Here is a 27950-nt window from a genome sequence, read left to right as displayed (position 1 = left end):
AAGAAGCCTGCCACGGCCATACAGTTTGAAAGCAACATAAGTCTCTGTGTTTACTTGGTTGGGTCTGAGAGGCTGTGGGACTGGCAGGTGAAAGAGATTTGCCCTGACTGTGGGCCAGGCAGGAAAACTTAAGCTACAGGAACCAGCAAGGGACACTGAGGAATAAGGGAGGGGAGGGATGGTGGATTCCATCAAAACACAATACATACTGATGGGACATTTTCAAAAGATTAAAATATTAAGTCCATGGCCAGGTTTGGTGGTCCATATCTTTAATCCAAACACTTGGAAGCAGAGGCAGGAGGATTTCTGTGAGTTCCAGCCTGGCATGGTCTACACAACCAGCTCCAGGACAGTCAGGGCTCCAAAGAGAGAGCCTGTTTCAAACAATAACACAAATAATTAAATGCATAAGCATAAGAATAATAGCATATGAAAAAATTTAAAGCAAGATCAGAAATTTGGAATTACAGGGTAAAGTGACTATAACTCAGGGGTGGTGTATGGCTCAAGCGTAGTAGAATACTGGAGGCCCTGCCATCAATCCCTAGCAATAAAAAAGGAAATAAAATATTTATGGTGCATTCTCTTTCTCTTCAACTAGGTGGCCAAATAGACACCAATAGGTCTTTGTCAAGATTCTGAAGGGTAAGACTATCACCCTTGAGGTCCAGTCCAGAGAGTGATTCCATCAAGAACGGCAAGGCTGAGACCCAAGAAAAGGGAGGCATCCCACCTGACCAGCAGTGGCTGGTATTTGCCACAAGCAGATAAAAGGTAGCTGCACCCTGGCCAACAGCAAGGTCCACAAAGAGTCCCACCCTTCAGCTGGTGCTGCACCTGTGTGTTGGCATCAAAAAGCCATTCCTTTGCCAGTTTCTCCAGAAACACAACTGTGACAAGGCCACGCACTGCTGCCCACAAGTGCTGCACACACCTGTAGCCCTGTGTGGTCATCTGCCTCAAGAACAAGGGTGGCCACACCAACAGCCTGCTCTCTGTAGCATGAATCCTAATTGGTCTTAATAAAAACCTGGAGCCAGATATCAGGATAAATGAGAAAGAACACAGAGACAAAAGAGCAAGCCACAGCCACCACAGAGTTCTTACCTCTACTGAATCCCCCAAAACACTGAGCTTCTGTCTTTATATTCGTCTCTCTGCCCAGCCATCTCAGTTCCTCTCTCTACCTCCCTAGTGCATGAGTGCCTCCTGAGTACTGAGATCACAGGCATGAGAATCCACGTGCTGGGATTAAAAGTGCTTGCCACCTGTGCCTGGCCTCTGTTGTTAACTAGTGGCTGGCTCTGCCCTCTGATCTTGAGGCAAGCTTTATTTATTAGAGTACAAAGTACCACCACATTTCTCCCAGAAAGTCAAATAATGCTTGGATCTTGTTTGTCCCAAGACACTCAGGACCCAGTGAATATTATTTCTTGCCTGATGCAGAAGAACTAAGAAAAGTGATGATGCTAAGATTGGGCTATTGACATGGATCAGTGTATAAGTGCTACTGCCAATTCAGCCCTGACTCTGATCTACATTATGCAAGGAGATATCTGCCTTCAACAGAAATCTGAAGTCTATGGGTGTGCTGTGGCACATGCAAATGTACACACATAAGAAGATAATAAGTGTAATTTATTATTATTAAATGATTGCAATTTTAAAAATTATGTTTTAATAAATAAACAAGTGTAATTTAAGGTTATAATGAAAAGTACACACAAAAAAGGAACAATCAACCAAAATAGAGGTACACATTTATAAACCAGCATTGAGACTATGACGAAGAGGATTATAAATTTTATTCCATGTAAATGTACACAGTGAGACCCTTCACATAAACTTTAAACATTTTGAATATGAGGAATGATTTCACATAAAAAAAATCTAAAAAGAAATAAAGCAAACTGTAGCTAAATGTTTTCCTGTGTCTTGTAGAATACCTGGCAGTCTCCTCTGTGAAGCATGAACCTGAAAGACCATCTCATCTTGCAAAGTTCAGTGGTCACCTTTCTATGTGTCCTGCATGTCCAGTCGATACAACATTTTGTTAAGCATTCGAGGCAAGAACAGTTTATTGCCCTAATGGCTATTTTTGCCAAGAAGAAGATAAACTCCATACGGAGTGTCTTTGACACCCATCTTTCTCTTTGAAGTAAAATGGTACTGCCAGGAACATATGTGTCTCACTGTCCAGAAAGTCTATGTTTTTAAAACATTTTAAATGCCATATTCTGTAGGTCTTTGAAGTGTTTGAAGGTTATCTACCTAATTGAATTATATCTATGTATACCTAGAAAACTTAACATGACTATAAGTTTGACTGTCGTAGAAGACTAATTATTAATCTGTATTACTTAATTATCCATTAAAATTTAAATGAGTTACATAAATATAATACCTTAAATGAGAGTAAATATATATATATATAAACAAAATTAACTCTAAATTTGTATCAATAAACTAAAATCTATACCAATGTAAAACACTTTAAACAAGTTGTTCTTTAAAAATAGGTTCAACAATCCACCTTTTTATCCTATCATATCTATATCCTGTATTCCATATTATATCCCCCTTTCTTCTTTTAGAAATATATTGACTATGACCAACAACAACTTGTAACCAACAGCCTAAACAAAGACAAACATCCGTAACCCATTATTTGGGAATGTGGGCATAGTATTCTAGGTTACTTCCTGTATTCTTATGGGGACATAAAGAAAATTAAGAATTATGGTCAAGCCCTGACTGGAGTAGTCTGTGAGGCTGTATTCTCTGATCCAGTTGCCTTGAAGTTGATTTTGGATGTTGGATGATCTGGGATATGGTGCTATTGGAGAGCTTTCAGGGGGTCTTGGCTAGTCAAACCACATTAGCCTGGAAGCAATCCACAGATTCTCATCTTCTGTGGAAACAAAAGCACAACCTTTTTTCCAAAGCAATGCATCCTTAGACATAGATATTGAAATCAAGATATCTTTAAAATATACATATTGATTTAACTTAGCAGCTTTTAAAATTAAATCTCTCTCTGCAGTTAAAAATCCCAAAGACAACATAATCCAGACTCTCTGTAAAATATTCACTTTTTGTGGCTTATTTTTTTATATTACCTTTACTGTCTCTTTAAAGACTTTATATAACTGTATATTTATTTTCTTCTCTCGTCCAAGCCTACGTACATTTTTACATACATTGTAAACCATTTAAAGTCTTATTCTCTCTGAGTCTGTCTTATTGTGAATCTATTGCTTTAAACTGCAGAGTGACTAGGAATGAAATGGCAGCTTTGCATCTATGCTTCCATCTAGCAGGGTGTAGCACAGAAACCTCTTTTTTGAATTTTTTTTTTAGTAGCAAAAGCTATATCCACTATGCACCATGTTGTGTGGCTTGCAGAAACCTCTGTGTAACTTGGCAGGAATCTGCCATGCTTTAGCTCCAGCCCACATGCCATGAACCCGCCACAGACAGAGGTCACATCATTGTACCTAGGACCACCAAGAGCTACATGCACTAGGAAAGTGCTGTTAGCTACATTTATAATCTTTTCTTAAGCTCTCTCAGATTTTAGGTGGAAACTCTTGACACCACATGTGGGTGCCATTTGTAACAGAAAGTTTTCCTGTGCCCACTTGGCTCCTGTGGCCTTGCAGTTCCAAAGCCACTAAGACCCAAATGAACACACAGAGTCTTACATTAATTATGAACTGTATGGCCTACTGGCTCAGGCACCTCACTAGCTATATCTTACATCTTAAATTAACCCATTTCTATAAATCCATACTTTGCCACATGGCTTGTGGCTTACCCTTATCTTTATATCTTGCTTCTCCTGTCCCTCCGATCAGCAGCTGGCAGCATCTCCTCTGTTCTGCCTTTCTCCTTCTTCCTCTTTAGTTAGAATGTCCTGCCTAAACTTATTCTGCCTCACCATTGGCCAAACAGCTTTATTTATTAACCAAACAGAGCAACACATATTCATAACATGCAGAACGACATCTCCATCAGCAAATGCATACATAAATTTTTGTATTTCTTAAGTGTAATATTTAGACATGTCTGCTAATTCGTCATTTCCACTTGGCACTGACAAAGGTAAGGACAGACGAAATAGACAAAGAATTGATTGCACAGTCTACTTACCTGACCTAGACACAGCCTTGGGGAAGTTAGAGCCTGGAGCCTGAGGAGGGCAGTTCCACTTCCTGTGGGACTGCTGAAGTATAGCCATGTCACAGGGAGTGTCCAGCCTCCAGAGACCACACCCTGTGTCTCCTGTACCTCCAGACAGTCTCTGTAGCTCTGCCCATGAGCACAGTTGCAGCCTCCAGGAAGAGATGCCATGACCTTCACCTTCACAGTCCTGCTCTGTCTGGGTGAGATGTGGAGATGGGGAGGGGATACTGTGGTCTACTGTTGATGCTGCCCCACAGCCCAGCACTGGTCCATCAGGAAACCCCAGGGTCTCAGGAGGTTCTGCAGAGGGGAGGACTTGCTCAGGCTTCAGTGACAAACCTCTCACAGGGAACTCTCTTCCAGGACTGACTCTGGGCCTGGGGACCCCAGTGCTGGCAGGTGAGTGAGTGTCTGCAGATGTCCTGACCTTCACTTCTCATCATTCCTGCAGCCATGCCTGGGCAGTGAGGATGGAGAACAACACATGTGTGCTGACCCTGGGCATGGCTGGAGGGTTGGGGATGGGAGCTGCAATCTGATGGCTGTCCTGGGTCCTAGTTGCTGTTTTCCTTACAGAGGCCCTCCCTAAGCCTATCCTCACAGTACAGCCAGACTCTGTGGTCCACAAGCAAACTACACTGACCTTCTTGTGTGATGGGACCACGGAAGGCAAATCATACAGATTCTATAAAGGAGAATATAAAAAACTAAGTCACACAGAGATTCCACAGAATCCAAGAACAAAGTTGAATTCTCAATCTCAAAAATAGACCACCAGCATGCAGGACAATATCAATGTCAGTATCATAATAGTAATGGATGGTCAGAGTACCATGACTCCCTGGATATGGTGGTGATAGGTAAGAGGACCCCACAGGGTCCTCAACCTCCAATTGACTGTCAAGAAGTGGGTATGTTCACAGGGCTACCTCCACCTCACAGCCATAGAAGACAACAAAGCCTGATACATTTGACTGATTCCTGTTTCTCTTCTAGGAGTCTACAGTAAACCCAGCCTGTCAGCCCACCCCAGTCCTGTGGTGACTGAAGGGGGGAATGTCACCCTCCAGTGTGTCTCAAGACAGTCACATCACTTGTTCATTCTGACTAAAGAAGGACCACAGAATCTCTCCTGGACAATGGACTCACAGTACAGCTACTATACTAAACAGTTCCATGCTCTGTTCTCTGTGGGCCCTGTGACCTCCAGTCAAAGGTGGACACTCAGATGCTACAGCTTTAACAGGAACAGCGCACAGGTGTGGTCAGAACCTAGTGATCCCCTGGAGCTCCTGTTCTCAGGTGAGGAACCCCAGCCTTTCCCTAGAATGATGTTAAAGTGATACAGGTGCTCAGGCAGGCCTTGGTGTGTGGTGTGTCTGAGGACCCAGGGCTCCAGAGGCCATTGACACAGTGTGTAGGAGACAGTGGAACACACATACGGAATTCAAGGCAGAGTGACAGCAAAGCCCAGGAGGTCCAGGAAAGAGATGAATCCTTATGAGGCCTTCTGTTACTGTTGATCAGCTCATGTACCATCCACACAGAAGCTTAGGGAACCACACAGAAGTGAGTGAGGAAGAGTTGTAGGACCCAGAGCACTCAGGACACCAGGAGAACATGGCCCACAGAATCAACTAAGCAGGGATCATAAGAGTTTACAGATGCTGAAGAAGCAACCACAGAGCCTGCATGGATCTGTCCTGGGCCCTCTACACACATGCTGTGGTTGTTTATCTTGGGCGTTTTGTTTTGTTTTGTTTTGTTTTGTTTTGTTTTGTTTTGTTTTGTTTAGAATTTCACTGTGTAGCCCTGCCTGTCCTGGAACTCATTCTGTAGACCATGCTGGCCTTAAACTCACAGAGATCTGCCTGCATCTCTTTCCTAAGTGCTGGAATTAATGGCATGCACCACCACTGCCTGGCTAGTTTGGGATTTTTGTTAGACTCATAACAATAGGAGTGGGGATGTCTCAGATTCTTTTGCCTGCACAAGGGATCTTTTTCCTCTTACTGGGTTGACTTGTCAAGCCTTAATATGAGGGTGTGTGGCTAGTCTTATTGCATGCTGTTATTCTGTGTTGTTAATATCACTGGGAAACATGTTCTTTTCTGAAGGGAAACAGAGGAGCTGTGGATCTGGGGGAGAGGGGAAGTAGGGAGGCTGCTGTCAGGATGTGTTGTATGAGAGAAGAATAAATTAAAAAGAAAAAATGCCATCTGCCTGTGGGACTTTCTCTGTGCCACATTCAGAAAGACCCACCTTCTCTCCTACTTCCTTGCAGGGACCCTACACAAACCCACCATCAAGGCTGAGCCACGCTCTGTGGTCACCTCAGAAAGCCCCATGACCATCTGGTGTGAGGGGACCCTGGATGCAGAAATATGTGTTCTACATAAAGAGGGAAGCCAAAAAACCTGGGGCACACAGACCCCAGAGAATCCTGAGAACAAGGCCAAGTTCTCCATCCCTTCTGTGACACTGCAATACATGGGACAATATCGCTGTTACTGTTACAGCTCAGCTGGCTGGTCAGAGTGCAGTGGCATCCTGGAACTGGTGGTGACAGGTGAGGGGACAGTCAGGTTCTCAGCCCCAGACTCTGCTCTCAGCAGTATTCCACTCCCACAGCCTAGCCCAGGAGAACATGGAGGGTATGTGAGCCCATGAAACAGTCTGCCTCCTTCTCTCCAAGGAAACTACTACAATAAACCCAGCCTGACAGCCCTGCCCAGGCCTGTGGTGACCTTAGGAGGGATCATGACCCTCCAGTGTGTCTCAAAGGAGGGAAATGATAAACTTGTTCTCACCAAGGAAGATCAGAAGTTCCTCAGCTCTCTGAACTCACAGTATATACCCAGTATTAGGCAGTGGCAAGCCTTGTTCTCTATAAATCATGTAACACCAGACCACAGAGGGACATTCAGATGTTATGGTTACTACATCCAAACTCCACATTTGTGGTCAGTACCCAGTGAGGCCCTGGAAATACACATCTCTGGTAAGTCAGCCCCAACATTAAACAATCCTGTCCCACTGGGTAGTTGCAGGTAAAGAATGGCTGTGGAATAGCCTGGTGACTGAGCCAGAGCCCTACTCCTGGGGAGGAGAAGTGATGTGTGCAGGGCAGGATGGGAGAGGATAAGTGTTTAGTAAAAACCAGCTCCTCAATCACTAGCCTGTCACCTTCCCTCTAGGTCTGTCCAAGAAGCCCTCCTTGCTGACTCACCAAGGACATATCCTGGATCTTGGAAAGACCCTCACCCTGCAGTGTTACTCTGATGTCAACTATGACAGATATGCCTTGTTGAAGTTTGGAGAAACTGACTTCACCCAGCACGGTGTCCAGTGGACCCAGAGTGGCCTCTCCTTGGCCAACTTCACACTGGGCCCTGTGAGCAACTCTACTGGAGGCCAATACAGATGCTATGGTGCACACAACCTCTCCTCTGAATGGTCAGCCACCAGTGACTCCCTGGACATCCTGATCACAGGTGAGGAACTAAATAGATTCCCTCAGGTATTATACCTGAGCTTTGGCTCTCCTGGAGGAGATAAGGAGGTGATGGCTAGAATGAGGGACAGGGATCTTATTCAGGAACAAATGCAGAGACAGGGGAGTAGGAAAGGGGCTTAGGCAGAGAAAAGAGACAGAGTCCCAGGTACTCAGCTAATGCCCAGGTGAGGTGTCATCTCAGAACAATGAAGGCAGCCTCTCATCATCCCTCTTCTCTTCAGGACATTTTTCTGTCAGTCCTTCCTTCTCAGTGAAGCCTAACTCCACAGTACACTCTGGAGACAACGTGACCCTGCTGTGCCAGTTACCATACAAGGTGGACACTTTCATTCTGTGCAGGGAGGGAGCAGACCACCAACCCCAGCAACTAAAATCAAAGTCTGAAGCTTAGGAGTTTCAGGCAGAATTCTCTATGAGTTATGTGACCTCTGCTCTCTTGGGCACCTAAAGGTGCTATGGTTCCCAAGACTCATCTCCCTACCTCTTGTCACATGACAGTTCCCCTGTGGAGCTCACTGTCTCAGGTGAGGTGACCTTGAACTCTCAAGGTGATTTACAATCCAAACCCTGGACAGCCCTTGACTTGGGTGGGATTAAGGGGACAAAAGGAAGGTTAGTCAGAAGTCACTTTCCCTGCCAGAGAATTGGATGCCAACAGCAGTCCTTCTGGTAATGTCCACTCCATCCTCTATTGCAATATACATTTGGGGTAGACAGCATGAGAATCTTGGAAGGGTTACAGGGCAAATGTATGACAGTGAACAGAGACAGGTCCCTAGTTTAGCATCTAACCCTTGCCGGCCTCTGGTTCATTTTCCTAGGACCCATTGGAACCTCCAGCTCACCACCCTTAACGCCCATGCCAACATCTGGTGGGTATCAGGCACCTCAGTGCAGGGAGTATGCTCCATCCACTCGTTGCCTAGGAGTTCTTAGCCCAACAATGTCCTCATATCTCTGTCACTTTAGCTTGTGTGTGAGGGAGGCAAAAAGAGATCCCAACAAAGTTCCCAAAGACCCAGGACTTAGAGGCTGGGATACAGAAGGTGGCATCCAGACAGAGATAGATGTTCTGGCTCTGTCTAGAGGATGGGGCAGGTAGGTGATATGGAGAACAGGGATCCCAGACATTTGCCTCCCCATCCTGCCTCTAAGGCCCTGAGAACAAACCTCTCTCACCTGCATGGAGTCAGGCCCCGAGGACTAATAAGGACTCTGTTGGAAGGTGGGGCCCACATGAGCAATAGCTAGTTATGGGCTCCATACAGCTGCTTCTGGAGATGCTGACTGGGACTAGCCTTTCCCTTTCTGGATTGGCTGCTGTTTCTCTGATTTAAAAGGGGAGAAGCCTGGTCCACATGTCTAAATTTCTTTCAGGGCTGGCCTTGGCTATGACTTCTCCTGACAGAGGAGTCCCCCAGAACCTGATTCTGCAGTGGGTCTATCCCACAGTGGTGGTGGCATGTGCAAGGGTGAGGCAGGGCGTTAGGGCAGGGCATTCAGGCTCCTCCCCTCCAAATCATGAGGCTCAGCTCAGGTGGAGAGAAAAGAGATGGAAGTAAGAGTCCCTGGGTTCGACTCTCAGCTCTGCCACTTCCAGTCAGGTGATCTGAGGCAGGTGAACTGTGGGGATAAAAAAAGAGACAATTTCTTGTTACATGATGGGATGGGAGAAGATGAGTGCAAAGACCCAGCATGCATCTGTCACACAGTAGGTACTTAGTTAAGCAGCAACATTCCCCACTCATGACGTCACTTGTGTCTCAGGACTGGAAGGGTACCTGAAGGCTCTGGTCGGAGTCTCTGTGGCCTTCCTCCTGTTCCTCCTCATCCTCATCTTCTTCCTTCTCCGACAAAGGCATCAGGGAAAATTCAGGAAGGATGGTTTAGTAAGGTGTGGGTGTCCTGGGTCTCAGGTGGTGGTAGGTTCCCCTGTGAAAATCCAAGCAGGGGATCAGGACACCAGCCCCCGCCAGGGAACCCTCAAACTGGCTGGGTAGTTTAGAAACACTTCCAGATCTCAGAGCAGAAAGAACATGATCTCAGAACCTGTGCAATGTCAGGTGTTCTGTGAGCTTCACAATGTCCTGGGACTTTTGCTCATTCACCCATGGTGTAAAGGTCCCTTCCTTACTTCCCTATACATGCCTGGAGAAGGGGGGGCCGGAGACATTTCTCTCTCTTGCAGCCCAGAAAGACATGGAATTGCAACTTCCTGCAGGAGCTGCGGAGCCAGTATTCAGAGACAGAGGCTCCCAGAAGAGGTAACTCATGGCCAGAGACATAGACTCCCAGCTTCCTGACACATCTCACTGCCAACTGACATCCTCTTGTCTCTCCAGATCCAATCCAGCTACTGCCACCCAGGAAGAAAGCCTTTGTAAGATAAAGAGGATCCTGGGGAGGGAGATGTCTGAGGACTCAGCATTGCAGGGGTGGTGGAGAGGCTCTGGGGTCTTTGCTATTTGGGTCTGAACTTCATACTATGAACCCAGGGATATGAAAATATGCCCTGTTCTCTGTTCCCACCTGGGGCAATGTAGGAGACTAGAGGTCTGAGATATCCTAGACTCTGGTCAGGAGACATTCTGTTTGTTCTTCTGACAGACGCTTCAGTGGAGGACACACAGCCTGAGGATGGTGCCAAGCAGGACAGTTGGGTGAGGTCCCTGTCCCTATCTGCAGTGCTAAGAACTTAGGGCCCATTTTAGTCCAGGGGTGGGGCTCTTTCTTCTCCCTCTCTTGGCCCTCAGAAGCAACCACAGCTGACTCTTCCCTCTCTTTTGCAAGTTCAACCTGCCTCACTCTCTCCCGTTTTTCCCGGGATCATGTGTCTCATTGCTCCTGTCTGCTTTCTGGCTCCTTGAAATCTGTCTAGTTGTCTTTGGAGGAGGCAGCCCAGATGGAAAAGCCCATAGAAATAAATATCTAAGGGAATAGCAGCTGCAGGCAAGAACCAAAGGGATTTGGGCAGGATCATGTGGGATTTTGTTTTGTGTGTGTGGATGTTTTACAAGCATGTATGTCTCTGCATCACATGCCTGCATGATGCTCCCAGAAGCCAGAATAGAGTGTCAGTAACCTAGAATGAGAGTTACAGATGAATATAGGTTGCTATGTGTGTTCTGAGAACCAAATCTGGATCCTCTGCAATAGCAGTCAGTACTCTTAACCACAGAGCCATCTCTCCAACCCCCAGAAATGTATTTTCAGGAAGATCTGTGTGGGTACAGCCAGGACAGCAAGGTGTAGAATGTCAGGATAAGAGGCCAGGACTGTAGGAAGGAAGCCCCAGAAGATCCCATCAGGGATGCTGTCATCTAAATGGGTCACTTTGGCCATGCTGTTGAAAAATGGCCAGATATACCCAGGGGAACAGGAAGACACTGTCTGTTCTTCACTATTTCCCTGCTACAGAGACCAGCTGAGGGAGACCCCCAGGGAGAGACATATGCCCAGGTGAAAGGCTCCAGGCTCAGGAGGGCAGGAGCTGTCCTTCCTTCTGTCATATCAAGAGAAGTCCTGGACACCAAAGATGGACAAGCAGAAGATGACAGAGAGATGGACAGTCAGATGGGTCCTGTCCTGCACAGGACTTCAGCATCCCCCAAGTCAAGCATAACCTTCCTCTCACTCTCTCCCACTCCAGGCTGCTGAATCCGAGGAGCCCCAGGATGTGACCTATGCCCAGCTGTGCATCAGGTCACTCAGAGAGGGGACAGCTGCACCTCCTCCCTCCCAGGTAGGGGAAGCCACAGAGGAGTCCACTGTATATGCTGCTCTGGCAGTCACTCAACCGGGTTCTGTTCCCAGTAACAAGGAGCAATGACCATATGACTGCTGGGAAACATAACAGAGACCTCCAAGGGGTTCTGTGAACTTTTGGGAACCTGATTGTATTTTAACTAACTTCATACATTTTGGAAATAAAGTAGATTTCTCAATAATCAAGTGAAATGAGAAACTACATAAAAGGGAAGGGTTTCACACTGAGTACTAATTTTAATGACATTACTCATCAAAGCCATGAAATGAGAAAATTTACAGGTTTGGTTGTATAGATCCAGAATCCCAAAGCCAGGGAGGCTGAGGCAGGAGAATTGCCTTTGTTTTGTGGTTATCTTGACATCCTACTGAATTTCATGCCTGCCTGGGCTACAGAATGAGACATGTTTCAAACATTAACCATCAAAGGCCAGGGTGGAGGGATGCAATTGAAATCCTAGCTCTTTGAAGCCATGGACAGGAGGATCAAGAAGTGAAGGTCATCTTCACCTACATAGCATAGGAGTAAGAGGACAGCCTGGAACACATGTGATGCTGTTTTAAAATAAATAAGGCAGGCATCATGGTGTATGCCTTCAATCTCAGCACTTAGGAGGTAGAAACAGGCAGGTCTCCCTGAGTTCAAGGTCAGCTGGTCTAATAGTGAGTTCTATGTAGTCAGAGCTAATAGAGAAACCTTGTGTCAAAGAATGAATAAGTAAAACAAGGCCAGTGAGATGGTAGTAAAGGTACTTGCCACCAAGCCTGATATCCTAAGTTCAATCAGCAGGAGTAGGGGAAGGAGAAAACTGACTCTCACTAATTGTTCTATGACCTCCACCTAAGTACTTGTTGTCCTCCCCACACTCAAGAAATTTATAAAACAGTTTAAAGAACAAATTAATAATCACAGATGAAAGCAGGGTATGGTGGTGTAGGCCTGTGATCCCAACAGGGCTGGCCTCAAACTTGCTGTCCTTCCAACTCAGTTCCCAGTATGTACAACCATATATTCACTTTATTTTCTTATAGGTTTATTGTGTTTTATGTATGTATATGAATATGTGTCTGTGTGTTTTTATGCTGTGTGTATATGGGTGCACATTGGAGGCCAGTGTGGACACTGGAGCTGGAGTTATAGGTGTTTGTGAGCTACATGCTGTGGGTTCTGGGAACAGAACTCAGGTCCTCAACAAGACCAATGCATGCTGTTAACAACAGAGCCTCCTTTCTAGCCTCCCTACATTCATCAAAAATGTAATAATAGCTCAGACATTGGAACCCCAGGGACCGCTCAGCTGCTTCTTTCCCTGCCTCCTCACCGAGAAATTGATCATCTGTGACACCAGTGGCCACCGGAGTCATAAGGCCACCCTGCACCAACTGGGAACTGATAAGACCCCATCTCTGGATAGACCAGATCTCTAGGCCCTAGGTCACAGGGGCACATTCTGTGCCCCTCCCTCTAGCCATTGGAGCCCCAGGGACCAGGCAGCTGCCTCCTCCAATATGGTACCATCAGAACCTAGTGGTTCTACATCAGCAAGACCTGAACAACCCAAAGTAGAAGAAGCAGAAAAAAATCAACCTTAAAAATGACTTTAAGAAGATGATAGAGGCCTTTAAAGAGGAAATGAAAAATTCCATTAGAGAAATCAAAGAAAAGACAAACAAAGAATGGAAGAAATCAATAAAGACATTGAAAAAACAATTAAAATTGGAAGAAATCAATAAATCCCTTAAGAAAACCAAGAAAAAGCAATTAAATGGGTGAAGGAAACAGTCCAAGATATGAAAACTGAAATAGAGGCAATACAGAAGACACAAACTGAGGGAATGCTAGAAATAAAAAACATGAGTGAATGAACAGGAACTACATATGAAAGCATGATCAACAGAATGCAAGAGATGAAAAAGAGAATCCACAAAGATACCTCCACAATAGACTACTGGCAATGGTCAAGAGACAGCCTGAACTGACCTACTCTGGTGATAGGATGGCCAAACACCCTAATTGTCATGCTAGAAACCCCATCCAATGACTGAGGGAACCAGATGCAGAGATCCACAGCCAGGCCCCAGGTGGAGCTCCAGGAGTCCAATTGGTGAGAAAGAGGAGGGTTTGTATGAGTGAGAATTGTTGAGACCAAAGTTGGATAAAGCACAGGGACAAATAACCAAACAAATGGAAACACATGAACTATGAACCAATAGCTGAGGAGCCCCCAACTGGATTAGGCCCTCTGGATAAGTGAGACAGTTGATTAGCTTGATGTGTTTGGGAGGAATCCAGGCAGTGGGACTGGGTCCTGTACTCAGTGCATGGGTTGGCTGTTTGAAACCCAGGGCCTATGCAGGGACACTTGGCTCAGCCTAGGAGGAGGGGACTGGACCTGCCTGGACTGAATCTACCAGGTTGAACTCAATCCTCAGGGGAGTCTTTGCCCTGGAGGAGATGGGAATGGGGGGTGTGCTGAGGGGAAGGCAGGGTGGGATTGGGAGGGGGGAGAACATGGGAATCCATGGCTGATATGTAAAATTAAATTAAATTATAAAATTAAAAAAGGGAGACATAACAACAGACAATGAGGTGTAGCACGAATCCTAAAAGTTCTTATTAATAAAATCAAACCTGAACTCAAGTATTGGGATGAATGCTGGAAGATCAGAGAAACACAACACGCCACAGCCACCTCACCTTGCCAATTCCTCAGCTGATCCTGTTTCCTCAGACTGGATGCCTCTCAGCTGAACTGTGCTTCTCAAAACCCTGAAGGCCTAACCAGCTCTAGTTCCTCGTCTTCACGCCTTAAATACCTTTCTGCTTCTGCCATCTCTTCCTGGAATTAAAGGTGTGAATCACCATGCCTGGCTATTTCCAGTGTGGCCTTGAACTCATAGAGATCCACATGGATCTCTGCCTCCCAAGTGATAGGATTAAAGGCGTGTGCACCACCATTTTCTGACCTCTATATCTAGTGGCTGTTCTGTTCTCTGACCCCAGATTAGTTTTTTAGGGTCATACAATATTTTTAGGGAACACAATACCACCACAATGAGGAAATACTGAGAATCATCAGGTCATACTTAAAAACCTGAACTCCACAAAATTGGAAAATCTGTAAAGAAATGGACAATTTTCTGGATAAGTACCACATACCAAAATTAAACCAAGACCAGATAAACTATTTAAATAAACTAATAACCCTTAAGGAAATAGAAAAAGTCATTGAAAGTCTCCCAACCAAAAAAAAGCCCAGGACCAGATGGTTTCAGTGCAGAATTCTACCAGATTTTCAAGGAAGAGCTAATTCCAATACTCTTCAAATTGTTCCACACATTAGAAACAGAGGGAACATTACCAAACTTTTTGTGAGGCTACAGTTACCCAGATACTCAAACCACACAATGATTCAACAAAGAAAGAGAATTACAGACCAATCTCTGTCGTGAATATTGATGCAAAAATACTCAATAAAATATTTGTAAACCAAATGCAAGAACACATTTTAAAAAATTATCGACCATGACAAAGTTGACTTAATCCCAGGGATGCAAGGATGGTTCAACATATGAAAATCTGTCAATGTAATACACAATATAAACACACGGAAAGAAAAAACCACATGAACATTTCATTAGATTCTGAAAAAGCCTTTGACAAAATCCAACACCCCTTGCTGATATAGGCCATAGAGAGAAGAGCAATACAAGGCACATACCTAAATACAATAAAGGCAATTGACAGCAGGCCAACAGCAGACATCAAATTAAATGGAGAGAAAATCAAAGTGATTCCACTAAAATCAGGAACAAGACAAGGCTGTCCATATTTATTCAATATAGTACTTGAAGTTCGAGCTAGAGCAATAAGACAACAAAAGAAGATTAAAGGGATACAAATTGAAAAGGAAGAAGTCAAACTTTCATTATTTGCAGATGATATGGTAGTATACATAAGTGACCCCAAAAATTCTACCAGGGAACTCCTAGAGCTGATAAACTCCTTCAGTAATGTGGCAAGATACAAGATTAACTAAAAAAAAAAAAAATCAGTAGCCCTCCTGTACACAAATGATAAAAGGGCAGAGAAAGAAATCAGAGAAACATCACCATTCACAATAGCCACAAATAATATAAAATACCTTGGGATAACACTAACTAAACAAGTGAAGGACCTTTTTTGATAAGAACTTTAAATCTCTAAAGAAAGAAATTGAAGAAATTATCAGAAAATGGGAGGATCTCCCATGGTCATGTATAGGTAGAATTAACATAGTAAAAATATCAATCTTACCAAAAGCAATCTACAGATTCAATGCAATCCCAATCAAAATACCAACACAATTCTTCACAGACTTGGAAAGAACAATACTTAATTTTATATGGAAAAACAAAAAACTGAGAAGAGCTAGAAGAATCCTGTATAGTAAAGCAACCCCTGGAGGCATCATGATCCCTGACCTCAAACTCTACTATAGAGCTACAATAGTAAAAATAGGTTGATACTGGCATAAAACCAACATGTAGAACAATGGAGTCGAAATGAAGACCCTGACATTAATCAGCACTCCTATAAACACCTGATTTTTGACAAAGAAGCCAAAACTGTACAGTGGAAAAAAGAAAGCATCTTCAACAAATGGTGCCAGCATAACTGGATGTCAACATGTAGAAGATTGCAAATGTATCCATATCTGTCTCTATGTGCAAAACTCAAGTCTAAGTGGATCAAAGACCTCAACATAAATACAGGAATGTAGGAAGTAGTCTTGAACACATTGGCACAGGACATCACTTCCTAAATATAACACCAGCAGCACAGACACTGAGAGCAACAATCAATAAATGGGTCCACTTGAAACTGAGAAGCTACTGTAGGACAAAGGGCACTGTCAATAAAACAAAGTGACAGCCTACAGAATGGGAAAAGCTCTTCACCAACCCCACACCTGACAAAGGACTGATATTCAAAATATATAAAGAACTCAAGAAATTAGAGAAAGAACAAATATAGCCCTACATAGTTTATCAGACCAGAAAATAATTATTAACAAAACTTGACAAAGAAAACCTAGATTTTACCCCTTTAAAAAATTAATGAACCTCCAACCAGGGAGCCTGCATGGGACTGGTGTACTCCCTCTGCATGCATATTAGAGTTGTGTAACTTCAACTTATGTTTAGATGTAACCATCTTATTACATAAGAAACACAGAGCCAAATGCAGAGTTAAAAGCCCAAGAGGTCAGAGCAGTAGCTAAGAGCTGATACAAAAAAAAAAAAAAACCCTTTCTTACCCTTCACTGCCGCTGTCGTCCTTCCCCTCAGAAAGAGACCTACTTCCTGTGTATCTGTCTTTTTATTGACTTTCTGTTCTGCCTTTTCATTGGTTGTAAACATGACCTCCTTGTCACTGCACGTATATACAGACCTCCAGGTCTTCTATGGTTGGTTTTGAGACTGAAGGAATGCTGGCTATATCCTTGAACACACAGAGATCTGCCTGTCATGTGATCGGGATTAAAGGTGTGCATCACCACCGCCTGGCTTCTGCTATGGCTTGCTATTAGCTCTGACCCCCAGGCAACTTTATTTATTAACATACAAATAAAATCACATTTCAGTACAAATAAAATATCACCATACTTATGGGTCTCATAACAGTGAGAGCAGGGGCTATCTCTGACTCTAATGCCTGCTTTTGGGACCCATTCTTCCTACTGAATTGCCTCATCCAGTCTTAATAGAAGAGGAGGTGCCTAGTCTCACTGCAACTTGATAAACCATGGCTGGCAGACATCCATGGGAGTCTCTTCCATTTTCTGAAGTGAACAGGAGAAGGAGGTTATCAGTTTGAGAGTGGGAGCCACATGAAACCAGGGTGAGAGGGTGCCTTGAGGGGGGCTAGAAGGTGAGTATAGAAGGGGAAAGTGATGTGACTCTATTTCAATTAAAAACATATTTAAAAAGAACTAACCCTTCATCCACAGTGGACATTTCTAACCTCAGGTGAACCTATGGTAATTGCATCAGAGTTTGATGAACTCTATGAATTTAAAGAAATAGTTTGAATTGGCTTTCTATTTCAGAGGAGTCATATGAAGACATGAAGGAGCAAGTGACAGCAGCTATTGATTGCTGTGGGATAATGCTTTTGTACACTGGTATAATAAAAAGCTAATTGGCGAGTAGCCAGGCAGGAAGTATAGGTGGGATAAACAGACAAGGAGAATTATGGGAAGAGTAAGGCTGAATCAGGAGATGCCAGCCCACCATCCAGAAAGCAGCATGTAATGGCACACAGGTAAAGCCCCAGAATACATGGTGACATATAGATTAATATAAACAGGCTGAATTTAAGTCTAAGAGCTAGTCAGTAGTAAGCCTGAGCTAATGGATGAGTGGTGTAAATTAATTTTAACCTGTGTTTGTTTACTTGGGAGATGCAAGTGAGAGAGAATTGTCCCAACCACTGACAGGCCGAGACACTGGAAAACTTCCAGCTATAGTTGATAGGGTAACTGACCTCATGAGGGATGACATGGATTTCTATCATTTGGGTACAAGCATGAGAAGAGATTAGTGGTGAATATAACTTCATATGTACATCATGGAAGATGAAGAAGAAAGAATACAAGAGTCAAAAGATTGGGATAATGGAGGCCAAATGTTATCTTCTGAGCACAACACAGCCATTGCCAATGTGAACTATGCAGCCTGGCCTGGTCCTATAAAAGATTGGTCCTGTCAGGTGTCAATTATGTGTCATGATTTATTGACTAGTGATGAATTCTGGGTGGAGGAGACTCATTGTCTTCAGCTGTGTACTCGCCAATGAGCCCACCATACTACTATAGCACCATGCTAATGTTCATTAGTTTAAAATCAGTGAGAAATAACAAAACAAATGACATAGACTGAAGAGTGGGATTTGTAGGAATGATATGTGAGCTGCTATGGAGAGCAAAGAAATAGAGTGGGGTGAGAATAACATAAATACATTATATACACATATGACATTGTGAAAGAATACATGCTTTTAATAAAAAAAAACTTGGAAAAGGGTAGGATTTTCTACAGAAAGAGAAGTATTGTAAGTAGATCTAATGTCTTTGGTTCCGTCTACTTGTTGAATAGAAATTTCATCTTTTCCCAGCTTCACATACCTCTGAGCTTCATATGATGATGTTTAGAAAGCAAAGCTGTGAGCATGTGGATATGTGGCTGGAATGATGTTTTCTAAAGGGAAAGTCTTGGCTTCTATATGAATATCAATAGTACCTGACAACCAATTCAATCCAATTCCAGACATCAATGTGGCCATTAGATTGTCACATGTGTTAAAATGAAACTCATGCACACTCTAAGACAATAGGTAAAATTCTTTCAGAACTCAGTGTCATGCTTGTGCATTCAGCCCGGCCTCTTTTTCTTAGTTAGCAACATTAGTTTCTATAAATTCTCATTGTGGTTAACTGCCAGAATGCTTTTTTATTGTATACATTTTTCACATCTCCCAGTCCAGTTCTATGTGTGGTGATAAATTGTATATGCTAATAACCTTGCCTGGGGATCAGAGGACAGAGCCAGCAACTAGATAAGACTTAGAGGCCAGACAGTGGTAGAACACACCCTTAATCCTGTCACTTGAGAGGCAGAGATCTGTCTGGATCTTTGCAAGTTCAAGGCCACACTAGAAACAGAGCCAGGCAGTGGTGGCACATACCTTTAATCCCAGGAAGTGACGCGGCTGGGTAGAGAAAGATATATAAGACATGAGGAAACAGGAACTAAAGCAGTTTAGATGAGATCCTTTTTGGTGAGGACTCAAAGGCTTTCAGTCTGAGGAAACAGAATTGCCTTGGGAGTTGGTAAGATGAGGTTGGCTGTGGCTTGCTTGCTCTGCTTCTCTGATCTTTCAGCTTTTACCCCAATAACTGGCTTTGGGTGTTTTATTAAAAGACTATCTAAGGTTAGAACAACATCGTGTTCATTGTGGGATTTATAATTCCCTGAGAACTAGTAATTCAGAAAAGGAATCAAGAAGAAAATCAGGTCACTGAGGAGGGAACCAGCAAGGGAGGGTGATGGAGAAGAGGAGAGTGTGGAAGGTGGATTCCATCAAAACACAATGCATACTGATATGACATTTTCAAAAATTAAGATATTAAGCCCAGGGCCAGGTTTGGTGGCCCACACTTTTATCCAAACACTTGGAAGCAGAGGCAGAAGGATTTCTGTGTGTTCCAGCCCAGCCTGGCCTATATAACCAGCTCCATGACAGCCAGGGCTCCACAGAGAGAGCCTGTCTCAAACCAACAACAAAAATAATTAAATACTTAAGCATAAGAAAAAGATATCAGATAAAAAATATTTAAAGTAAGATCAAAAATTAACAATTACAGGATAAGGTGGGTGTGGCTCAGGGGGAATATGGCTCAATGGTAGTGGAATGCTGGAGGTCCTGCCATTAATCCCTATCACTAAAAATAAGAAGAAATAAAATATTTTTACTGAGCCCTCTTTCTCTTCAACTAGGTGGCCATACATACATCAGCATACAGTTTTTGGAAAGGTCCTGAAGGGCAAGACCATCACACCTGAGGTCCAGCCCAGTGAGTCACTCCATCAATAATGGCAAGGCTGAGATCCAAGACAAGGAAGGCATCCCACCTGACCAGCAGTGGCTGGTATTTGCTGCCAGCAGATGGAGGGTAACTGCACCCTGGCCAACAACAAGGTCCAGAAAGAGTCCCACACTTCACCTGGTGTTGCACCTGTGTGTTGGCATCAAAAAGCCATTCCTTTGCCAGTTTCTCCAGAAACACAAATGTGACAAGTCCACGCACTGCTGCCCACAAGTGCTGCCCACACCTGCAGCCCTGTGCCATCAATTGCCTCAAGAAGGGTGGTCATACCCACACCCTGCCCTCCAAGAAAGTCGAATAATTCTAGGACCTTGTTTGGCCCAGGATCCCCAGGACCCAATGAGTATTTTTTTTTGCCTAAAGTAGAGGACTGAAGAGAGTAATGATGCTAAGATTGGACTAGTGACATGGATCAGCGTGTAAGTGCTGCTGCCAACCTTTCACCTTGACTCTGACCCACATTGTGCAATTTGAAACTGTCTTCTGTAGCTGTCCTCTGACTTCCATGCATGTGCTGTGACACATGTGAATGAACACACATGAAGAAGAAAATCAGTGTAATTTATTATTATTAAATAAGTGTAATTTAAAGAAATAAGGGTAAATAAACAAACATGTGTAATTTAAAGTTCTAATGGAAAGCACATCCATCAAAAAGAACAACCAACCAGAAAGAGAGTTTTACATTTGTCTCCCAGCACTTGAGACTATGAGGAAAAGGATTATAAATGTTATTCTATGCAGATGTACACCGGGAAACCTTTCACAGAAACCTTCAAATATTTTGAACATGAAGAAGTACTTCACAAAAAATGTGAAAAGGAATAATGCAAATGCAGATTTTAATTTGTGTTTCTCATGTGTAATATTCATGTCTGCTAATTTGTCAGTTCCACTTGGAATTGACAAAGATGAGGACAGATGAAACAGACAAAGAATTGATTGCAGAGTCTACAACCTGACCTAAACACAGCCTTGGGGAAGTCAGAGCCTGGTGCCTGAGGAGGGCACTTCCCCTTCCTGTGGGGCTGCTGAAGTATAGCCATGTTATGGGGAGTGTCCTGCCTCCAAAGTCCACACCCTGTGTCTCCTGTCTGTCCAGGCAGTCTCTGTAGCTCTGTCCATAAGCAAAGTTGCAGTCTCCAGAAGGAGATGCCATGACCTTCACCTACACAGCCATGCTCTGTCTGGGTGAGATGTCCACAAGAGGATGGAATACTGTGGTCTAAAATTGATGCTTCCTCACAGCCCAGCACTGATTCATTAGGAAACCCCAGTATCTCAGGAAGTTCTGCAGAGGGAAGGACCTGCTCAAGCTTCAGGGATAAACCTTTCACAGGAAATTCTCTTCCAGGACTGATTCTGGGCCTCAGGACCCCAGTGCAGGCAGGTGAGTATCTGCAGATGTCCTGACCTCTCATCATTCCCAGGAGCCATGCCTGGGCAGGCAGATGGAAGATAACACACACGTGTGTATGTGTGTGTGTGTGGGTGGGTGGGTGGGTGGGTGTGTGTGTGTGTGTGTGTGTGTGTGTGTGTGTGTGTGTGTGTGGTGACCCTGGGGATGGCTGGAGGGTTGGGGTTGGGAATTGAAAGCTGAAGATGGCTGTTTTGAGTCCTAGCTGCTCTTTTCCTTCACAGAGACACTCCCTAAGCCTATCCTCAGAATACAGCCATATTCTGTGGTCTACCAGCAGGCTAGAGTGACCTTCTTGTGTAAGGTATTCTATAATGAGGAATACAAAATTCCAAGTCAAACACTGATTCCCCAGAATCCTAAAGACAAGGCTGAACTCTCTGTCTCAAATATAAGCCATCACCATGCAGGGTAATATTGCCATCAATATCAAACCCCGTGATGGATGATCAGAGTACATTGACTCCCTGGAGCTGGTGGTCGCAGGTAAGAGGACATACAGGGTCCCTAGTCTCAGGCTTGACCTGACAAGAAGTGGGCCTATTCACCGGCCTGCCCCCATGTCAATTCATGAAAGATAATGAGGCCTTGAGGACATTCAGTTGATTTCTCCTTCTCTACTAGGAACCTAGAGGAAACCCAGCCTGTTATCCCAGTCCAGCCCTGTTGTGACCTCAGGAGGGAATGTCATCATCCAGTGTTTCTCAAGGCAGAAATATGACAGGTTTATTCTGACTAAGGAAGGACCACAGAAGTTCTCCTGGATGCTGGGTTCAAAGTATAGCTACTATCCTCAGCAGTTTCAGGCCCTGTGACCTCCAGCCAAAGTGGACCTTCAGATGCTACAGCTTTAACAAGAACAGACCACAAGTGTGATCAGAACCTAGTGACCCCCAGACCTGGAGCTCCTGGTCTCAGGTGAGGATCCCCATATTTTCCATAGAATTATGTTGAAATGATACAGGTACTCAGGGAGCTCTTGGTGTGTGGTGTATGTGAGGGGCCAGGACTCCTGAGCCCATTGACAGAGGGAATGGGAGACAGTGAGGCATAAGATACAGAATCCAAGTCAGACAGTGACAGCAAAGCCCAGGAGGTCCAGGACAGAGATGAATCCTTATGGGGCCATCTGTTACTCTGGATCAGTTCATGTACCATCCACAACAGCTCAGGGAACCACGCAGAAGTGAGTGAGGAAGAGTTGTAGGAGCCCGAGCACGCAGGACACCAGGAGAACATGACTCCCAGAATCAACTAAGAAGGGATCATAAGGGCTTACAGATGCTGAAGAAGCAATCACAGAGCCTGCATGGGTCTGTCCTGGGCCTTCTGCACACATGCTGTGGTTGTTTACTAGAGTTTTTTTGTTTTGTTTTGTTTTTCAGTGTTGAACTGTGTAACCCTGTCTGTCCTGGACCTCACTTTGTAGACCAGGCTGGCCTGGAACTCACAGAGATCTTCTTGCATCTGCCTCCCAACTGCTGTGGTTAAAGGCATCCACCACTACTAGTGGAGTCCTTGAGGTTTTCGTTAGACTCATAACAATAAGGCTGGGGATGTCTCTGACTCATTTGCCTGCACATGGGATCTTTTCCCTCCTACTGGATTGCCTTTTCCAGCCTTAATATGAAGGTATGTGACTAGTCTTATTACATGCTGTTATGCTGTGTTCAGTTAGTATCACTTGTGGTGATATTTTATTTGTCCTGAAATGTGGTGATATTTTATTTGTATGTTAATAAATAAAGTTTTTCTGGAGATCAGAGGTAATAGCAAGCCATTAACACAAAAGTTAGGCAGTGATAGCACACGTCCTTAATCTGATCACTTGGCAGGCAGGGTCTCTGTGTGTTCAAGGACACACTAGGGAACAGCTAAGCATGGTGACACATGCCTTTAATCCCAATACCAACCCTAGAGACCTGGAGGTCTGTACAGACAGGTAGTAACAAGGAAGTAAGCCAGATGGACTAAGAGCCAATGAGAGGCAGAACAGCAAGGCAATAAAAGCCAGGGTAGACAGGAAGTAGCTCTCTTGGGAAGCTATGGTGGCATGGTGAATTAAGGCTAGCTGATGGCTCTCACTATTACCCTGATCTCTAAGGCCTTTACCCCTATATTTGGCTCTGTGTTTCTTATTTAATAAGACCATTTAGAAATTCACCTACAATTGGTGCTCACATGGCAAGAATTCATTAAACAACTGTTGGTGGCCTTACAGGCCAGGGGTTACAGCCCTCCCCACCACCCAGCTTGGCCGGATGAGCTGCTTGTGGCCAGATCTCCAAGTCACGTGGCTGGAGCTGCAAGGGGCTGGAGCTGCAGAAAGCCAGACTACTTGTGGGTTTACAGAGCCTCTGGCTCAGGTCAAAGCACATGGCTGCACTTTCTTTAGATTTAGTTTTTAGTAGGTGCTTTCTTTCTCTCTCTCTCTCTCTCTCTCTCTCTCTCTCTCTCTCTCTCTCTCTCTCAATTCCCATCTTGAACTGCCACCAAGCTAGGTAGCTTCTTTGAAATTCCCTCAGACTTCTACTGTTCTACACAGACTAGGAAAGTCAATTAAGATATCAGATATCTTAAAGGGAGAAACTAGTTAAAAGAGAAAGTTTTCCCACATTAAAAATGGGAAATATCTTTACAATGGAATGTGGTGATATTTTAATTGTGCTGAAATGTGATTTTATTTGTATGTTAATAACTAAAGTTTGTCTGGACATCAGAAGTCATTATCGAGCCAGGAATAGCAGTCAGGTGGCGGTAGCCCATGCCCTTAATCTAATTACATGGCAGGCAGAGTCTCTGTGTGGTCAAGGACACAGCCAAGCATGGTGACCCTTGAGTCTTTAATCCCAGTCCAACCATGGAGACCAGGTGGTCTGTATAGACAGGCAGTGATGAGGAAGTCATGTGACTGGGCTTAGAGCAAATGAGAAGTCAGAACAGGAAAGCAATAAAATGCAAGACACAGGAAGAAGGTCTCTCTCTCAGGGGAAGGACAACAGTGAGTGGTAAGCTAAAGGGAGTCATGGCTCTTGCTCTGATCTCTTAGGCTTTAACTCTGTATTTGGCTCTGTGTTTCTTATTTAATAAGACCATTTAGAAATTTGCCTACAATGGAAGGAAAATGGTCCTTGTTTGATAACACATTAGGCAGTCTGAAAAATGGAACAATTAAATGAGAGGATAATTAATGTTGATGGAATGTATGTAACATCAATTATGCATATTATTTGTTTAATTATCCTTATTTTAGTATTAAAAAGGTTGGTCAATTTAAGTGCTAATATAAAAGCTTTAGAAAAACCTTTTAAGTGAACTATAGAGAAATTCAGACCCAGACAGAAAAATTTAAAGGTGAAATTATTTCAGGATTGAATTATACGGTTACAGAGAGACAGCCTGTTTTTAAACAATTGAACTTAATTTATCCAGTACCTAACAGGAACTACCTGCTCAACGCATATACAAGCTAATTGGACTCCAGTGGAAATGTTTGATTTAAGGAGATTTAAGAAAGCCAGAGTATCATATTGTATCTATTCCCCATTTGTAAAGCAAATGTTAAACTCGTGATCAACTTGTAACAGGATTATTCCTCAGAACTGGAAAGAATTAGTAACACCTGTCCTGGAATCTGGAGCACAATTACAACAGCAAACCTGGCTTAAGGGGGAGGCTAAGATAATAGTACACCAAGATAGAAATAAAGGTGTGGAAATTCCCCAGGATCAGCTTCTTGGAAAAGGCGAATATGCTGATATACAAAGACAATATTTATATGATAACCAAACCTTAATTTTATGCTACATGGCAGCCATGAGTGCATGGGACAGAACTGAGGAAGCAGGAAATAAACTGAATCATTCACAAAAGTTATACAAGGCCCCAGAGAATACTTCATGGATTTCTTACAAAGGCTGTATTCAGCAGTAAATAGAATGATACCAAATTCAGAACCTAGACTGATAATAATTGAATTTTTTTGGCTTTTGAGAACACAAATGCAGCATGCAAAAGAATAATCAGGCCTTTAAAGGCAAGATCAACACCCTTGGAAGATTTGATCAGGGACACAATTAATACTGAGTCTCATGACCATGATGATATGTGGATAGGAGAAGTAATTTCAAGAGCTTGGAGAAAAAATGTCAGATGTTTTGGGTGTCTAAAACAAGCTCATTTGAAAAGGGAGTGTAAACAGGGAGTTCCAAGAAGGAATGTTTATTCAAGGAACAATGGCAACAGAATGCCCCTCACTTCTGGATTATGCAGAAGGTGTGGTAAGGGTAAACACTGGACCAACAAATGTACATCAACAAGGGACAGACAAGGGAATCTTTTGCCTCTGTCCTTGGGAAACTCCCAGAGGGGCCTCATGCAAACCCCCACAGCAAATTCAGTTAAGACTTTTCCTGCCATCATAGAAGAAACCCCTTCTCAGAGCAATTAAATAGCCAAATGCCTATTGGAATAAACCAGGTTGCTTGGGGTGATAGAACAGCTCTAGCAGAGAGAATATAAAATTTAGGAAAAAACATAAAGCAAATTCTTTGTCAAGCTTCTAAAAATGAACAAAGACCAAAATTAAAAATATGAATAAATGATGTTTTCTTGGAAGGTTTAGTAGACATAGGTGTGGATGTGACAATAATTGCACCAGAATTTTGGCATCCAAATTGGCCTCTTCAGGAGGTAAATGTTCAGCTTTTAGGGAATGGAACATTATCTCAAGTGAAACAGAGTGCAATATGGCTCAAATGTATAGGTCTCCAGAAGGACGGAGAGGAAAATTAAAGCCATTCGTGGCTAATACAGCTATGAATTTATGGGGCTGTGATCTATTACAACAATGGAATACTCAGATTAACAATCCTCCAAACTCAGAAACAAATCATAAACTCACACATGTTTCTGGGAGAAATACTAGAAGGTATTATTCTAAAGAGTGGTCACCAGCCATCCATACAATACAAGAACAGGGCACAACAACTGCTGATCTTCCAAAGACACCAACAGCTCTACCTTTAAAATGGTTAACAGACAAGCTTTTATGAGTTCAGCAATGGCCTTTAACAACACAGAAACTCCAGGCTTTAGAAGAGCTGGTACAAGAGCAGTTAAATGTTTAGCATATTGAAGAATCAACCAGCCCTTGGAATTCTCCTGTATTTGTTATTAAATAGAAATCTGGTAAAAGGAGATGGATAACAGACATAAGAGCAATTAACAAAGTAATTCAGCCAATGGGCTCTCTAAAACCTGGAATTCCCCTACTCTGTTACCTAAAGGATGGCCTCTTACAGTTATTGATTTTAAAAGACTGTTTCTTTTCAATACCCTTACAAGAAAAAGACAGAGAAAGATTTGCCTTCACAGTGCCTACTTATAATACTTCTCAACCAGTTCAGAGATATCAATGGAGGGTTCTTCCACAGAGAATGTTGAATATCCCAAACCTGAGACAATGTTTTCAACAAGAGCCATTGGAAGTAATAAGTAAAAAATTTCCTAAATCTATAATTTATCATTATATGGATTATATTTTACTAGCTGATTCAAATGCCAATACATTAGAAAGAATGTTTGAAGAAGTAAAGAAAATTTTCCTTTTGGGGGATTACAAATTGCTCCTGAAAAGATACAAAGAGGAGATTCTATTAATTATTTAGGATACAAAATAGGTCTACAAAAAATTAGATCCCAAAAGGTGCAGATTAGGAGAAATCAATTGCAGAATCTTAATGACTTTCAAAGACTATTCAGAGACATTTCCCATATATGAACTATTGTTGTGGTAAAAGATGATGAACTGAGTAATTTGTTCAAAACCTTAGATGGTGACAAAGACTTAAATAGTCCAAGAGAATTATCACCTGAAGCTGAGAAAGAATTGGCCTTGGTAGAAAACAAAGTACAGGAAGGACAGGTGGATCATGTGGATCCAAAGCTTAATTGCATTTTGGTTATTTAACCCTCTAGGCATTCTCCTACAGGAATTTTAATGCAGAGGGAAGATATATTGGAATGGATATTTCTACCAAATAAATGAATTTAAAAAATTAAAAACTTATGTGGAAAAGATCTCTGACTTGATTTTAAAAGGAAAATTGAGACTTTGTCAATGAGTGGCAATAGACCCAACAGAAATTGTCATACCTTTTACTTAGGAGGACATTGACAAATTATGGGCAGAAAATGAACCTTGGCAAAGTGCTTGCTGTGATTTTTTTGGGAAAGTTTAACAGCAAATATCCCAAAAGTAATAGAATTGAACATATAAAGAGAGTTAATTGGATTTTACATAGGCTTGTGTGGGAAACACCCATATCTGGAGCTTGTACATTTTATACAAATGCAAAAAAAAACAAGGAAAGGCAGGTTACAAAACAGAAAATTTAAGTGAAGTGGTTCA

At 43.1% G+C, this 27950-nt stretch overlaps 1 protein-coding gene across 1 annotated transcript; it reads left to right on the top strand.

Annotated features, from left to right (window-relative positions):
• The first annotated feature begins 4354 nt into the window (after positions 1 to 4354).
• On the top strand, positions 4355 to 11534 carry LOC131893697 (leukocyte immunoglobulin-like receptor subfamily B member 3). The gene is given in 16 exon segments (XM_059243806.1): positions 4355 to 4388; positions 4552 to 4587; positions 4765 to 4923; positions 4926 to 5048; positions 5185 to 5490; positions 6473 to 6757; positions 6884 to 7189; positions 7386 to 7682; positions 7927 to 8229; positions 8527 to 8577; positions 9473 to 9589; positions 9894 to 9969; positions 10048 to 10085; positions 10313 to 10365; positions 11123 to 11287; positions 11355 to 11534. Coding segments are annotated over 16 exon segments (2529 nt in total).
• The last annotated feature ends 16416 nt before the right edge of the window (positions 11535 to 27950 follow it).

The sequence above is a fragment of the Peromyscus eremicus genome, chromosome 1 (assembly GCF_949786415.1).
Source record: "Peromyscus eremicus chromosome 1, PerEre_H2_v1, whole genome shotgun sequence".
NCBI classification, from domain to species: domain Eukaryota; kingdom Metazoa; phylum Chordata; class Mammalia; order Rodentia; family Cricetidae; genus Peromyscus; species Peromyscus eremicus.
Note: the sequence above shows the minus strand (reverse complement) of the source record. Positions and strands in the feature narration are given on the sequence as shown.